The sequence below is a fragment of the Hydra viridissima genome, unplaced genomic scaffold (genome assembly GCF_058129835.1).
Source record: "Hydra viridissima isolate aposymbiotic clone 2 unplaced genomic scaffold, HvirCarnegie_v1 scaffold_16, whole genome shotgun sequence".
Taxonomy (NCBI): domain Eukaryota; kingdom Metazoa; phylum Cnidaria; class Hydrozoa; order Anthoathecata; family Hydridae; genus Hydra; species Hydra viridissima.
Genome location: NW_028324315.1, coordinates 9,188,013 through 9,205,289, shown reverse-complemented (window position 1 = coordinate 9,205,289; position 17,277 = coordinate 9,188,013). Strand labels below are relative to the sequence as shown.

Here is a 17,277-nt window from a genome sequence, read left to right as displayed (position 1 = left end):
GCAATTTTAAATAGTAGAAACTATGGTTTAACGTACCTTTTTTTCTACGTCTTATATCTACTGATCGGCCGAATTTCACAAATCAATTTATTAAACTTTAACACAAAACTTTAACTAAGAAATTGCAAATGACATATTGATTTAAGCTAGAGGACATCTAATGTTTTAATTAAAAATGTTTATTACATTAAAAAATTATCCGCTTCATTTGACGAAAAATGATTTGACGAAAAATGTTTTTTATATTTAAAAGAAAGATAATCGAGAAGCTTTTGTAAAATATCATGTATGCAAGCAATTTGATCTAAAATAAAAGAGAAGCCATCTAAACTCTATAATTTGGAGATTCAAGTTTCATAGTTTACTTTAAAATTTTGAAACAGTACGAAAACAACATTTTACTTTGCTTTTGTTTCAAATCACATAAATCATGATATCGGCGCACTAAAAAAATTATACAATAGTTTGACTGGCCACTTATTACCTGTAAAATCGGCCATAGACCTCCCGCAAAGAGAAATTTTCTATAAATTCTGTAAAAAACGTTCTCTGTAACGCGCTTTCAGTAAAGCGCAATGCTGATCTGTAGGAGTAGCTGTCTAGAGTTAACTTTGTTAGATACTTATTGTATTATTATTCAGTTGCGCAGTGTGTGAAAACCACCACGTGGTTGAAAGTATACAATAAACTTGCTGCAGTGTACCTTATAACAATACCCCTATTTAGATATTAAAAGTAAAAATGCCAGGTCCCACAACCCAACTACATTCAAGTGCACCACTGAGATTGGTGAAAAAAGTTCAATTCGGTGTACTCAGTCCTGATGAAATTGTGAGTAAATAATAAAATACTTCTCCATAAAAAAGGTTGTAGCCATTTATAGCAGTAATAAATTTTAAGAATCCAATATCTGAAAAACCTTTGTTCCTTATTTTAAAATAACCTTTCACACTAAGGGCTGATAAAAATTCATGGATGCTATGTCAGATCTCTGATATACAAGTTATTCATACTCTTAGCAAAGAAAAATTAAAAACAACTACAAAAGTACTTTACAAGTGGGATCTATACCTAATGAAAGGGAGTCTTTAATTAATATGTGAATAGTTTATTGAAAGCCTTATTGAATCCTGACCACAATAGATTTTGGTTATCCTCACACCAAAATCTGTTGTGATCATGATGACAATTTATCTTTCATAAAGAGACATCTGTATTTTATCTTTCTATAAAGAGACGCATGTCTGTTACTGATGGTGGAATTCGTTATGCAGAAACTATGGAAGCTGGTAAACCAAAGTTATGTGGTTTAATGGACCCTCGTCAAGGTACAACTGACCGGATGACTCGATGTCAAACATGTGCTGGAAACATGACTGAATGTCCTGGTCACTTTGGGCATATTGAACTCTCAAAGCCTGTGTTTCATATAGGTTTCTTGACAATGACAATTAAGATAATGAGATGCTTTTGTTTCTACTGCTCAAAGTTATTGGTCGATAAAGTATGTATATATATTTTGATATTGTTTTAATTGTATGTGTTTTTAAGTCACACTGTTAAACAACAAAAGCATAAAAAGGCTTTTTTTAGTTTATTAGTTTGTAAAAATGATTACTTAACACTTTATAGAGATTTTGATAATAATTAAAAATGGTTCCATTAAAGAGTAAAAAAAAATTAACTTTTAAAAACAATTTGGTATTTTACCATATTTTTTAAAATTAGTTGTTTTTTTTGGTTTAGAATCACCCAAAGCTTTTAGAAATCCTATCTAAAACCAAGTCACAACCAAAGAAAAGATTTCAGCATGTTTATGATTTGTGTAAAGGTAAAAGCATTTGTGAAGGTGGTGATGTAATGGATCAACAATTTGATGCAAATCTGGTTAACAACGAAGAACAAGCTGAGAAAAAAGTAATGATAACTTAAACATATGTTGATTTCTTTTGCAGTGAATTTTAAATGAAAATAAAAATGACAAGAAATTTTCTTTAAGGGTCATGGTGGTTGCGGGCGATATCAACCCCAAATTCGAAGACAAGGTTTGGATTTAACTGCTGAATGGAAAAATGTTAATGAGGATTCTCAAGAGAAAAAAATTTCTTTAACTGCTGAGCGAGTGTATGAAATTTTTAAACGTATTTCCGATGATGAATGTGATATTTTGGGCATGGATGCAAAATTTTGTAGGCCTGACTGGCTTATAGTAACTGTTCTTCCAGTACCTCCTTTATCTGTAAGACCAGCTGTTGTGATGAATGGAAGTGCAAGGAACCAGGTGAGTCGAAATGGGTATTTATTAGCTGACATAATTTGTGACTAAGCACTAGATTACTGATGTTTAGTTGTAAACCTTTTCATTAAGTTATAAGCATATGACTAACCTGCCAAAGATTTCCTTACTGTAAGGCATTAAACATTATGCCAAGAAGATTAGGCATAACCATCTTGGCATAAAGTTTAGTTTTTTGTTGCATATTTATTTTACAATCCCAATTTTCAATACTAGTCTTCTTTAGATGGTAATTTTTTTTTCAAGAAGTTACTCATAGTTGATATATTTGAATAAAGAACAGAACTTTCATTTTTTGATTTTAGGATGATCTGACTCACAAACTTGCAGACATTATTAAAGCAAACAACCAGTTAAAACGCAATGAAATGAATGGGGCAGCCGCTCATGTTATTGCACAAGACATGATGATGTTGCAGTTCCATGTTGCAACACTTACTGATAATGAGCTTCCTGGACTTCCAAGGGTAACTATAGTTTATGAGTTAATTTAATCAAAATTGTTAATTTTTTTTTTTTGAGATTTATTGCTATAAGTAACTATAACTAAGAGTTGGTTATGGGGAATTGTCTATAAATTACTTTTGTAGGCTCAGCAAAAATCAGGGAGACCTTTGAAATCAATCAAACAAAGATTGAAGAGTAAGGAAGGTCGTCTAAGAGGTAATTTGATGGGAAAGCGTGTTGATTTTTCAGCTCGTGCTGTTATTACTCCAGATCCTAACTTAGATATAGATCAGGTTGGAACACCAAAAACAATTGCAATGAATCTTACATATCCTGAAATTGTGACACCCTTTAATATTGACAGGTAAATTTATTCTAATTTCAATTCAAATATATTTATTGTTTCTTAATGTTCTTAACACATGAGCTTAAAACAGGATTTTCAACCATCTGGAATTGTAGTTTGATTAATTATTGGATAGTTGAATAAAGAAAAATAAGTCAGTTATCATTATAATATTTTGTTATGTAAATTGGTTTTTGTTAAACTTCTATTAAATATCAAACTTTATGTTAAAAATAACAATAATAAAATAAAAAATATCAAAAAAATAGTTTGATATTTGTTATTTTATCTAAAGATTACAAGAGCTTGTACGACGTGGTCCAACTCATTATCCTGGAGCTAAATACATCATTCGTGATAATGGTGAAAGAATAGACTTACGTTTTCACCCAAAAACAAGTGATCTTCATTTGCAGTTTGGATATAAGGTGAATAAATTTCTGCTCTGCATCTTTTCATGATTGTATATGGTAAGAAATTTGGCTTTTAGATTGTTTGAATGACATCCTGTTATGTTTATACCATATTTTTACATTTTGCATTAACTATAATACCTTTAAATTTTGTAACTCTTATATCTATACTTTTGTAATTCTTATATTTCAAATCTTAAGGTTGAAAGGCATATTATTGATAATGATGTAGTTGTATTTAATCGACAACCTACTCTCCACAAGATGAGCATGATGGGTCATAGAGTTAAAGTACTACCATGGTCTACTTTTCGATTAAATTTAAGGTAAATAACATCATTAAAGTTCTTTAGCTTTTCATTGTATATTTATCAATCTTTAATATACTCGCATTAAACAAAAATAAAGATATTGAACAGCTCGTTTATAATTTAGTGTGACTACTCCTTATAATGCTGATTTTGATGGAGATGAGATGAACATGCATGTTCCTCAATCAATGGAAACACGAGCAGAGATAACTGAAATTTTGATGGTACCTCGCCAAATTATAACACCACAATCAAACAAGCCATGTATGGGTATTGTGCAGGATTCTTTGTGTGCTGTTCACAAGTTCACTAAAAGAGATGTTTTCTTAGAGAAGGTAAATAATTCTATAATGCAGTGTCTTAAGTTTGGGATGCTTCATGCTTTTTAAAATTTTATTTACTTTACTTCTAGTTTCTAAGTAGAAGTTGTTACAATTTTGTAACAACTTGAAGTTCTCAAGTGTATAAGTATTAGTAATAATGAGTAACCAACTTATTAAGTGTATAAGTATTAGCAATAATTAGTAACTTATTATTTAGGATGTTGTAATGAATCTCCTATTGTGGATTAGAAAATGGGATGGAAAGTTGCCAATTCCGGCTATACTAAAACCTAAGCCATTATGGACTGGAAAACAGATATTTTCTTTATTGATTCCACCAGGAATTAATCATTCTGGTGAGCACAGCACACATCCTGATGATGAATCAAGTGGTCCTTATAGTCACATATCTCCTGGAGATACAAAGGTGTTACTTTAAGTCATTTTAAATACTTGTTTTTTTTATATTTATCTTTTAGATGTAATCTTTTTAGAGGTGGATATGGAGGAAAAAAAATTCAATTATGATTTAATTTGTTTTTAACTTAAAAATTATGTTCTAGTCAAGTTAATATTGATTTGTTTGTAAGAAATAATAGCTGAAAGGAAATATATTTTTTTGTAGAGTATTTAGAATATTTTTATAGAATGTTGTTGTTTTGGTTTGGATTGGATTGGATTGGATTGGATTGGATTGGATTGGATTGGATTGGATTGGATTGGATTTAAAAAAAGAAATAATAGTCCAAATTATTCCATTAAAAACTATTTATAAATTCTTTTTCAGGTATTGATTGAAGATGGTGAGTTAATATCAGGAATTGTATGTAAAAAGACTGTTGGGACTTCAGGAAACTCTTTAGTTCATATTATTATGGCTGAAGAAGGACCTGAGATAGCGAAGGAGTTCTATGGAGATATACAAAAAGTTACAAATAATTGGTTCCTTGTTGAAGGACATAGTATAGGTATTAGGAGAATATTTTTATTTTTACTTTCAATCTTTTATTATTATATTAGAGTTTCTTATTTAAAAAGAGATCAAGAATATTGATCAATTCTCTGGAATTGTTTTGTGTTGTGTTCCTTATTTTGTCTTAGTGCTACTCTTTATTACTTCCTCTTAATAGTGTTGTACACTTTTATATTACATTTGATGTTTTTATAACTTCTCTAGGTATTGGAGATTGCATTGCTGACCAAGAAACATATTCAGACATTCAAAATACTATCAAAAAGTCAAAGCAAGAGGTAAATGAAGTTATAGAACAGGCACATACTAATCAACTTGAACCTACACCTGGTAACTCCCTTCGTCAAACTTTTGAAAATAAAGTAAACAGAATCTTGAACGAGTGTCGTGATAAAACTGGAGCAAGTGCTCAAAAAAGTTTATCTGAGTTTAATAACTTCAAGTCCATGGTGGTTGCTGGTTCCAAAGGTTCAAAGATTAATATTTCACAGGTATTTTATATTTTTTGTGTTTTTTAATATTTCTGATTGTCTGGGCTTGTTATATTATAGATTATTTTGATGAAGAATAAATTAAGTAAAAATAAACCTTAAGTTGCTCTTTAGATCATTGCAGTTGTTGGTCAACAAAATGTTGAAGGCAAGCGAATACCATTTGGATTTAGACATAGAACGCTCCCTCATTTTAACAAAGATGATTATGGTCCTGAATCACGTGGTTTTGTTGAAAATTCCTATCTTGCTGGTCTTACTCCAACTGAGTTTTTCTTCCATGCCATGGGAGGTAGAGAAGGATTAATTGATACAGCTGTAAAAACCTCTGAAACAGGTAAACTGATACAGCTTTTATATTATTTTTTTTTTGTTACTAAGTTTGATTTTTTCTATGGAACTTATTTTTTATTGTTTTATGTTTTATTAAGGATACATCCAGAGAAGGTTGATTAAAGCTATGGAGAGTGTTATGGTAGCTTACGATGGCACAGTTCGAAATTCAAATCGATATGTCATTCAACTCTGTTACGGTGAAGATGGAATGGCAGGTGAGCACATTGAAGGTCAAGAACTGGCATCAATTAAGCCATCAAATGCAATGTTTAATCGAATGTTTTACTTTGATATCAGCAATGAGAGGTGAAATACTTTGAAGATTAATACCATGCCTATAATTTGTTCATTTCTTGTTTCTATTGATAACATGCTCTTGGATTATTTTGACTTGCTTGTTTTTTTTTGTTTTTTTTTGACTTAATAGTCTAAGTTTGTCTGTTTTTTGTTATTGTTGTATAAATTAATAAAGTTTTCTTTAAAAGTTTAAAGTGAAATTTTATATTTTAAAAAAAAAATTTTTTTAGACGACTAAAGAATATTTTAAATGAAGATGTTGTGAGAAATATGCACTCAGATTCCACAACTGCTCATGCAATAGAAGAAGAATTTCGCCAACTGAAAGATGATCGAGAAATGCTTAGGCGAATCTTCCCAAATGGTAATAAAAAGGTAATGTGTTAGTTATAGTTTCACTTTTGTGCATAACTCATAAGTGTGTAACTGATTATAATTAGTTTCATTGCACTTTTGAGTGTTACTAATTGGCTAGTTAATGGATTATATTTTTTAAAAAAATTTTTCATTTGCAAGACCATTTTATAAAAAAGCTTTTCAAGACCATTTTTTGTTCAAGGAGTTTCAATGTCCTTATTTTATGTTAATCTTTTTTTTATAGGTCAACTTGCCAGTCAAACTTTCCAGATTGATATGGAATTCACAAAAAATGTTTAAAGTTAACCTCAGAGCACCAACTGATCTTTCACCGCTAAAAGTGATCAGTGAGGTGAAAGATTTAACCAAGCGTTTGCTAGTTGTTAAAGGTGACGATAAATTAAGTAAAGAAGCACAGCTAAATGCAACCATGTTGTTCCAAATTCACCTTCGTTCAACATTGTGTTCAAAACGTGTTATTGAAGAATTTAGATTAACTTCAGAGGCTTTTGATTGGCTGTTAGGTGAAGTAGAAGCACGCTTTAATCTTGCACAGGTATTTTTTTAGTTTTTTTTTTCACTAAAAAGTTTACAAATCCACAAGGAATAGTAGGGTTTAAACCATGAGTTTAATATTCTCTGGCAACTTTGGACATGCTTCAAGTTCATTAGTTAATGTTAAGCAAGTTCTAATATAAGTTTTGGTATTGCTTATGTTGCATATTTCCTAATTTTTTTTATTAGTTTAAACCCATAAATGTGGTTTTACTTTGATTATTTCACTTTGATTTGGAAAAGTTTTATAATTATATCATTTTTATCTTGTTTACACTTATTTCAAGTACAATGGTGTTTTGAAATGAAAACCAGTAGGATACTGATTTCTATTTTAAAGTTTATTTGTAATTGAAACAAATGAGTGGGACACTTTGTGTTGAAGAGTTGAACATTTTTTATATTTTCATAAGTTTAAAAAGAAGATTAACCAATATTTTTGTATATCAACTTGTTAAGTATTATTATTGCCTAATGTAAATCATATCTGGCTTTTGTATATCAACTTAACTTGTTAAGTATTGTTATTGCCTAATGTAAATCATATCTGGCTTTTGTATATCAACTTAACTTGTTAAGTATTGTTATTGCCTAATGTAAATCATATCTGGCTTTTGGCATAATAATTTTTTTTTACTTAAAAAAAAATTCAAGTCAAGGCTGTTTAAATTTGGGTAATACTTACATTTTTTATACATTATATTAGTATTATATTATATTTAATTTATATTATATTTAGTTTCTGATTTGGTCTTGTTTTAAAGAAATGTAACAACAGATCCTTTTCTTAATTCTTTTTTAAAGAGAAAAACTTTCATTTGTTAAGGATGTGTCATTTATTAAAATTTTTTATAGATTTTCTTTTGTCTCTCTTTGTGAGTATTTCACTCTTTCTTTATGCTTGTTGACTATTTTCACTTTAGGCTCAATTTTTCTAAAACTAAAGATGTTTCAACTAGCTCCAGTCCTCTCCTTTAGCATCTATCTATTCATAAAATAAATTTAAGACTAGCTACTAACAAGTTGTGTACAATCTCCATCCAATAGATTGTTACTTCATAGTAACATTTGTGTTATATTGGATTGTAACAGTTGTTATTTCATAGTAACAACTCGTGTTATCGGATTGAATGTGATAATGATCATCTCTCTGATTGCTTGTAACTAATGACATCAGTAGAATTAAGTTCTGATTTAAATCTGTTATTTTTAACTTTCTTTTGTCAAGTGTCACCTTCAGTCATTCAAAGGTTTCTCATATGTAATAAATGGTCTTTTTTTTGAAAAATGAAATAAAATATTTGTTTCTTAGGCACAGCCTGGTGAAATGGTTGGTGCCTTAGCTGCTCAATCACTTGGTGAACCTGCAACACAGATGACATTGAATACATTTCATTATGCTGGTGTATCTGCAAAAAATGTAACTCTCGGTGTCCCAAGGTTAAAAGAAATTATAAATGTTTCTAAGAAACCAAAAACTCCTTCCCTGACAGTTTTCTTACTTGGTCAAGCTGCTAGAGATGCTGAACATGCTAAGGTAGTTTATTTACCCATTTTATTTACTTTTACTAATCCTGTTTTGTTTTATTTGGTTTTTAGAAGTTTTTAAGTTTTATTTTATAGGATGTTCTCTGTCGCTTGGAGCATACGACTCTTCGAAAAGTCACAGCTAATACAGCTATATACTACGATCCTGATCCACAAAATACAGTTATCTCAGAAGATCAAGACTTTGTTAATGTTTACTATGAAATGCCTGATTTTGATCCAGCACGCATGTCTCCATGGTTATTGCGTATAGAACTAGATCGTAAAAGAATGACAGACAGCAAGTTAAGCATGGAACAAATTGCTGATAAAATTAATCAGGGATTTGGAGATGATTTGAACTGCATTTTTAATGATGATAATGCTGAGAAACTAGTGCTCAGAATCCGAATTATGAGTAGTGGTGATGATAGCAAAAATATGGAGGTGATTAAAATTGTTAATTAAAAAAATCATCTTTTCCAACTTTTTTTTGAGTTAAAAAGATGAAGTAAAAATGAAGTTAAAATAACATTTTTCTAATATTTTTTTTATTAGGAAGAAGAGCAGTTAGACAAGATGGAAGATGATGTATTTCTAAGATGCATTGAAGCCAATATGTTGACAGACATGACCTTACAAGGAATAGAATCTATTGCTAAAGTGTACATGCATTTACCAAGTGAAGAATCAAAAAAGCGTGTTGTATTTAATGCTGATGGAGAGTTCAAGCGTTAGTGTTTTTGTTTTATTTTTAATTTTTCATGCAAAAATTGTGGATCTATATCACAATATGAAAAAAAAAAAAATCTATATCACAATATGAAAAAAAAAAAAAATGTTTCTGAAAAATATAGTGTTTTAATGTTTTTTTTTTTCAGATTTGCAAGAATGGATTTTGGAGACAGATGGTAATGGATTAATGAAAGTCCTTAGTCAGAAAGATATTGATCCAGTAAGAACAACCTCCAATGATATATGCGAGGTCTTCACGGTAAGAATTTTACATTGATTTTTTTCTGAGAAATTTGTTTACTTTTACTATATTAGGACTTTTATTCCTTTGGATTAATTGTCTACCTTTATTTTTTTTAATGGCGTAGATCTTGGGCATTGAAGCTGTAAGAAAATCTGTTGAAAAAGAAATGGATCATGTTATTTCATTTGATGGTTCTTATGTCAACTACAGGCATTTGTCATTATTGTGTGATATAATGACATCAAAAGGTCATTTGATGGCTATTACACGTCATGGTATTAATAGGCAAGAAGTTGGTTGTCTCATGAGATGCTCGTTTGAAGAAACTGTAAGTCTTATTGAAATACTTTTTAAAATGAGTTCTTTTTTTCTACATACTTCACATTAACTTATTTGATTACGGATTGCGTGCTGACTTTATAAATTTACATTTGTCTTAAGGTCGATGTCTTGGTTGAAGCAGCATTCCATGCAGAAGCTGATCATTTACGTGGCGTCAGTGAGAATATTATTCTTGGACAGCTTCCACCAGTTGGTACTGGTTGCTTTAATTTGATGCTTGATGCTGAAAAATGTAAAGAGGGAATGGAAATACCTTTAAATATAGGGGAAGGACACGGAATGATGCCAGGTATCTATTTTAAATGATGCTTTAAAAAAAGGGGTTGTATTATAATTTTTACATGCAGATGTTTAAAGTTTATAAGTAGAATTAAAAAGCATCTAAAAAAAAGTCAAAATCATTTTTTTAAATAGGTGGTGGTGTTTTTTTTGGCTCATCCGCATCTCCATCAAATGCTATGTCACCCCTGATGACTCCTTGGAATCAAGGTCATACACCTGGCTATGGAGATGTATGGTCTCCAGCCCTAGGCTCTGGAATGACACCTGGAGCTGCTGCTTTCTCACCTTCTGCACTTTCAGACGCAAGTGGATTCAGTCCTGCTGGTGGGTTTAGCCCTGCTTGGAGCCCACAAGATCCTATGTCTTTAGGATCTCCTGACTCGTCGCCGTATATCCCAAGCCCAGCAAGAAATTCTATGAGTCCAAGTTATTCTCCGAATTCTCCCGCGTTTAATCCAACATCACCAGCAATGTCACCTGCATCGCCAGGGTATTCACCTACATCTCCTTCTTATAGTCCGACTTCTCCAGGATATAGCCCAACAAGTCCGAGCTACAGTCCTACTTCTCCTGGTTATAGCCCAACTTCACCGAGTTATTCCCCTACTTCTCCATCCTATTCACCAACATCACCAAGCTATAGTCCAACGAGTCCGAGCTATTCGCCTACTTCTCCGAGCTATAGTCCCACGTCACCAAGTTATTCACCTACATCTCCCTCATATTCGCCAACTTCACCCTCGTATAGTCCAACAAGCCCAAGTTATAGTCCTACGTCACCAAGTTACAGTCCAACCAGTCCAAGTTATAGCCCGACCTCACCTAGTTATAGTCCTACGTCTCCAAGTTATTCACCGACCTCACCTTCTTATTCTCCAACAAGTCCATCGTATTCTCCGACCAGTCCAAAGTACTCTCCTACGTCACCCAGTTACAGTCCAACATCTCCTTCCTACAGCCCTTCTTCTCCTCAATATTCTCCGACCAGTCCATCATATTCGCCTCAATCACCTTCTTATTCACCCTCCTCTCCAAGTTACTCGCCTACTTCACCTAAGTATAGTCCTACATCTCCTAAGTATTCTCCTACCTCTCCCAAATATAGTCCAACCTCACCAATTTATAGCCCCTCATCGCCATCATACTCTCCATCATCTCCGAACTATTCACCTACAAGTCCAACGTACTCACCAACAAGTCCAGCCTACAGCCCAACATCTCCTAAATATAGCCCAACATCACCCATTTATTCACCAACAAGTCCAGCATATTCTCCAACTTCACCAAGATACAGTCCAACATCACCTGAGTATTCTCCTACAAGTCCAAAATACAGTCCTACATCTCCCCAATATTCTCCTACAAGTCCAAAATACAGCCCTGCGTCACCAACTTATTCTCCTAGTACGCCTACAGATAAGTCACTTGGTTCTATAAACTACAGCCCTCTAGAACCTGATTACAGTCCTGGTACACCTACTTACTCACCGGATGGGACTCCAACTTATTCTCTTGAGGGTCGCGGCTATTCGGCACCTAAAAATAAACCTTTGGATTATTCGCCAAGCTCTCCATCAGGTCCCGGTAGTCCTCAAGAACCATCAAAGTTTAAGAAGAGATAAAGTAAACATTTTTTTTCTTGTTTAAACTATAGAAGCAGGAGGAAAAAAAATTATTTTAAAAATTATTTTTAAAATATGCTTTCTTTGTAAAATAATATAAAAACTTATATGAGGCGGTTATTTACTGCATTTTTTTTAAACTTCGTTTCATTTAAAATATAGTTTTTGAAAAAACCTTACTTAAGAGACGTTATAATTTTTTTTTAATTCGCTTATCTCACACTACATAATCTGCTGAGTAGTTAATATAAAAAACAGAAGATTTAATAAAGGTAATAATAAACTTCTCCAAAATCTTTTTATTGATAGCATTTTTTTGTTGACTTTAAGTTTGATAATACCTCTTGCCAAACTTTTATATTTTTTTATAAAGATTTTGACTAAAATCTCCCTCCTTAAATTTTATCGTTGGAGCTGAAAAAAAAGTTTCACGTTCTATGTTTATATACAAAGCGATACCTATAAGTTGGAGATAAAAAAAATTTGTGCAACAAAATAATTTTGGTTTAAGATCTTAAACTTCTCTTCAATAAAACATCTCTCCCCCCCCTCCCCCCTCCCCCCCCCCCCCACACACACTTCCCTGGCTTTAAAGAAAACTTGATGACAGCCAGTTACTGCTTCACAAGTGAACGAGGACTGGACCAAAAATATTTAGACTAAAAATGCAAATTATGTAGAACGTTTAAATTTCGATTTTCTATTTACATTTCGTGAACAAAGACTTTATAAGCGTTTATATATTAACACTCCGGCCGATATCAACAACGGTCATAAAATCCTTGTAAAGAACATAAAAAATGGAGAAGTAATTTCTTAACAATATAAGAGTTGAAAAAAGTAAACATTAACATATATATGTTGTACTCCCAAGTGACCACTCGCTGTAGTGGTCGTTTGGGAGTACAACTCAAATAAGAATGTAAATGTTTATTTTTTTCACATATTTGGTGGTTTTGAATACTTAACTAATTTTTTCTATCAACTCCTGGTGATTTTTTTTAAAGCGATTCCTGCATTCTCCGTTGAAATGAGATGAGATAAAGTAACTGCCGACTCAAAAAAAAGTATGAACTTAACGATATGACATGGAAGCCTATCTTGCATGAACACCTTCAATAATCTTTGTACTTTTCCTAACAATTTTTTAGTGCGTTTTTTAATTTACAGACTTCCAGCGATTGACATGAATTAACACTATATTGCATAATTAATATTGGTGTACATTTAGAACCATTTAAAAGTTTTTTTACAAATGAAATCGTTTGTAAACTTAGGATTGAAATCCGGTCTTTTACTTTTCATTCTCTATGTATAGAAATTTGATGAGCAATTATTTTTGTCTCGTTGACCCTTTTAATTGCATATGTAGAATTGGTAGCCAATATACTGACTTAAGATTAATTCTGACGAACATTCTCTCACGTTAAGGAAAAGTATGGCAAAAAGTCATCTCCGTTTCTGTAAAATTTGAGCCCATAAAAAAAAATTATGTTGTCTAAAATAGAACAAATTATTTTATATGCAACTCCGCTATGAGCAATAAAACTAGAAACACCCATTTTTATTTCCAAATAGTGATTCGCGCTGAACGCATCACAATTATGGATGTCACTTGCGGTATGTGCGCGCTGAAAGCATCACAATTACTGACGTCGCAACAACTTTTGAAATGACAAAGTGCACTTGTTTAAAGAACGACTTCATCGTCCTAAGAAATCTTAATTTTATTATCTTTACAAACTTAGCATAAACAGAGTTGCTTGTTAATATAAAATATGAATCAACAAAGTGTAAGTGTGAACGGTAAAATCTTCAAATATTTTTTGATCACCATCGGATCGCACAGTTTAATAACTTGATAAGATTGGTCAATTGACGGAAATTCATCGCATATTTTCAAGCAATCATAAAAATTTATACGTTTTTATTTTGTTAAAAGACGCTCAATAATAATTTTGCTAGATGCGCAAAGCAAACAAAATCATAAGATTTGATTTTGTTAAAGCCGTTTTTTGCATGGTTTTTACAACCGCAACAGCTCAAAGAAGCTTTTTAAAATAAAAGTTATCTTCAAATCAATGTTATTCATAGAAACCACCTTGGTTTTGATTGGACTAGATTCCTATAGCCTTGAATAGACCAGTTACGCTATTGCAAAAGTCCATTTTATTAAATTTGAGAAGTTTCGGTGACGCTTTCTCTGAACTGTGATTTGGACAGTTTCATCGAATTAGTTCTACTGTTTGAGTCTAGATGTCAGAAGCTCCACATTAAACTTAGTTAGATCCAGGTTCCTAACCAGATAGTCTGTCTGGTTGGGAAAGTATGGCTTTTTTTCATTATACATGTCTGGATGAAAGACTGTCTATATACTTAATAGGATATGTACTCTTGAGACTTTGACGTTTTAAAAGTCGCATATTTTAACTTTAAAATGGTTTTAGTAATAAAGAGTAGTTACTCGTTTGCATCTTCACCGATAAAATGATTATAGTTTAGTTAGTTCGTGACAATTGTTCGTATAATTGTTATATAATTGAGTTTGGGAGAAAGAGAGAGTTTGAAAGAAAGAGAGCGCGAGAGAAATAGAGAGAGTGTGAGAGAAAGACAGAAAGAGAGGATATATATATATATATATATATATATATATATATATTCCCTGTTTTAGGGAACCATGACTCAGAGGTCGAAACATAAACACTAAACAAATTTGAAGATAAAATCCATTGTCTATGCAAGAACAAAGTCCTATTTATGAAACATCTGCGAACACATAGAAAAAGATCGATTGAGAAATCCCAGGAGAATTTTTGGGAGGTTTTTAAAAAGAGAGCTTTGGGAAGGAGAGAAAAGAAGTTTTGAAAAACACTTCGGCCATAGATAAATAAAAAAAAGAAGTAAAGAGATATTTTCAAAGTAAAAGAAAAGATTTTTAAAATGACAATAGTTCTAATATAAAAAAAAAACCATCTTGGCCATGAGTTTGATTGCATATTGTTATCTGTATTTGTAAATGTTAAAAAATAAAGTTGAGTCAATTATTTGAGAGTATTTATTAAATAAAACGAGAAGGACCACTAGCAAGTATCATTATCATTTTATTTATATTTCGATTGAGCAATTATTTTATCGCAATCTTGATTGTATTAAGCTTTTGTTGCTTTACTTAGGTCTAAAGTGTGGTCTACCATTACACAAACCATACACAAACCACACACCCCCATACAACACTGAGAGCAACCCAATAACCCAATCATAAGCACCCAAACACCCAAAACATAACCAAACATAATTAAACCCTAACATAACCAAACAAAACAAATACATTCCATTAAGACTAAATATATCTCAGGGGCTTTGCGGTAATGCTGCCGCTTACATGAAGGTTTTAGAAAAAAACCTGCCCTGGTTAATAGTGTATGTGGGAACAAACCATACATATTCCAGCAAGACTTGACAGTGGTGAAACAAATGTAATGTAACATAACGCAGGGCAGTGCAATTTAAAGCAATATAGTTCAATATAATGTATAATTGCAAAGGTTTTAAAAATGTAAACGGAGTTACATAATTAGGGTAAAAACGGAATTGCATAATTAAGGCAAAAATAGAGTTGCATAATTAAAGTAAAATAACTTTCTTTAAAAAACGACCCTAATATGCAATATTGAAGAATGTAAAACTTATGTGAAAAATAATTTAACTATTTTTTATAAAAAAAAAAAATTATGTAAACTATTCTTTGCGCCTTTTTCAGTTTTTACTTTTTAATGGTTTAAGAAAAAAACTAGCTTAATGACGTCAGAGCGCATCATCAGAGCAATCTTAAAAATACGGGTGTCAAAAACAATCTTTTAATTCTTTATATGTATATTAAATTTTTTTAAACTAACTTAATTTTTGTTAATTTTTAATAGCCAATAACACTGAATAATTTTTGATAGTGTCCCGAACAAAGTTCCCCTCATCCCGTTAATTTTTTTAATGATGTTCCGCAAGGTCCATAAGAAATCAAAATTGCAAACAGAAGCGAGTTCTGCAAAACTGTCGAAATTGAGAGATTAAAAAAGTCAACTTTTCTCAAAATTAAAACTTTAGATTTAATTTTGACCTTAAAAAGAAAATTAAAACTTTAGACTCAACTATTTCATAAAATGAAGCAAGTTGTCTGGTTTTGTCGCCAAAATTCACATGTGATGTGATCGTTTCTGTTAGAATATGATTTATTTGATTGCTTCTGTCAAAATATATTTTATACGATAATTTCTTTTAAAATAATAATTCAGGTGTGAAAATACTTTTTTCAGTTTTGATGTTAAAATGTGAAACCTGCAAATTCTTATTCTTTTGAATTAGAATTTCGGAATCCTCGGTAAATCTCGCGTATAAATTTCTCGTCATCAACAGGTAGCAACAACTAAAAAAAATGGCGAAAAATAATTATATGTAAAAAAGTATATATGTAAAAATAAAAACTTTATTATTATTATTATTATTATTATTATTATTATTATTATTATTATTACTATTATTATTATTATTATTATTATTATTATTATTATTATTATTATTATTATTATTATTATTATTATTATTATTAATACTTTTATTATTATTGTTATAATATAATTTTCACTAAAATATACTGCCGTAAATAAAACCTTGAGTTTTTCTTCTATAGTCTTTCTCTTCTGTAGTCTTTATAATAAATGAAGAGAAGACGGGATGTCCAATTTTACAAATTTTCGTATTTTTCATCATATCGTCACGATCATATCACACTCCCCTAAGTCATTTTTTGGGGGTTTTATGTTAAGAGTTGAAATATATAGCTTATACAGTCTTCTATTATGTGGCAAATCGCCTACGTCTTAAACCAATCAGAAAGCAGTTTATTTTTAATTTTTTCGTTTCTGCCTAGATCCGCATTTCGACTTAGGCGACTTGTGTTCTTCAACATGACTACTCATACCGCCTAATACACAAATCACTTTTAACGTAATATATGAAAGCATCTAAGTTATGAGATGCCACAAAATAAACCAATGTGACGTAGCAAAAGAAATACCGAAGTTATTCGGTTTTTTTTCGTTTTCTCAAAACAAGAAAAAACGACTTAGGCGATTGTGCTGTTATCGTGACGATATACTAGTGCTTATTTATTATTTCTGACGAAGAAAACGATCTCCGTTAACAGGCTGTTTAAAAATCTCGAGTTGTTTAAAAATGCTTAATGTTAAAGACTATTGAAATATTCAAATAAAAAATGCTTAATGTTAAAGACTATTGAAATATTCAAACAAAAAAATTCCATTTTCCTCAAACATAAAAAGCTGACTTCATCGTTTTTAACCGCATGCATGCCACGTGTCTTTTT

General features: G+C 31.2%; 1 protein-coding gene across 1 annotated transcript; it reads left to right on the top strand.

Annotated features, from left to right (window-relative positions):
- The first annotated feature begins 550 nt into the window (after positions 1-550).
- LOC145191498 (DNA-directed RNA polymerase II subunit RPB1-like) lies at positions 551-12,076 on the top strand. Its single transcript, XM_090074094.1, has 23 exons — positions 551-831; positions 1,235-1,504; positions 1,747-1,917; positions 2,000-2,281; positions 2,602-2,763; positions 2,887-3,107; positions 3,385-3,517; positions 3,704-3,828; positions 3,938-4,148; positions 4,354-4,563; positions 4,924-5,104; positions 5,314-5,600; positions 5,715-5,937; positions 6,032-6,242; positions 6,464-6,608; positions 6,835-7,146; positions 8,458-8,682; positions 8,769-9,119; positions 9,231-9,405; positions 9,554-9,666; positions 9,776-9,979; positions 10,093-10,282; positions 10,408-12,076. The coding sequence occupies exons 1-23, from the start codon at positions 742-744 to the stop codon at positions 11,895-11,897; spliced, it is 5,982 nt and encodes a 1,993-aa protein (XP_089930220.1). The 5' UTR covers positions 551-741; the 3' UTR covers positions 11,898-12,076.
- The last annotated feature ends 5,201 nt before the right edge of the window (positions 12,077-17,277 follow it).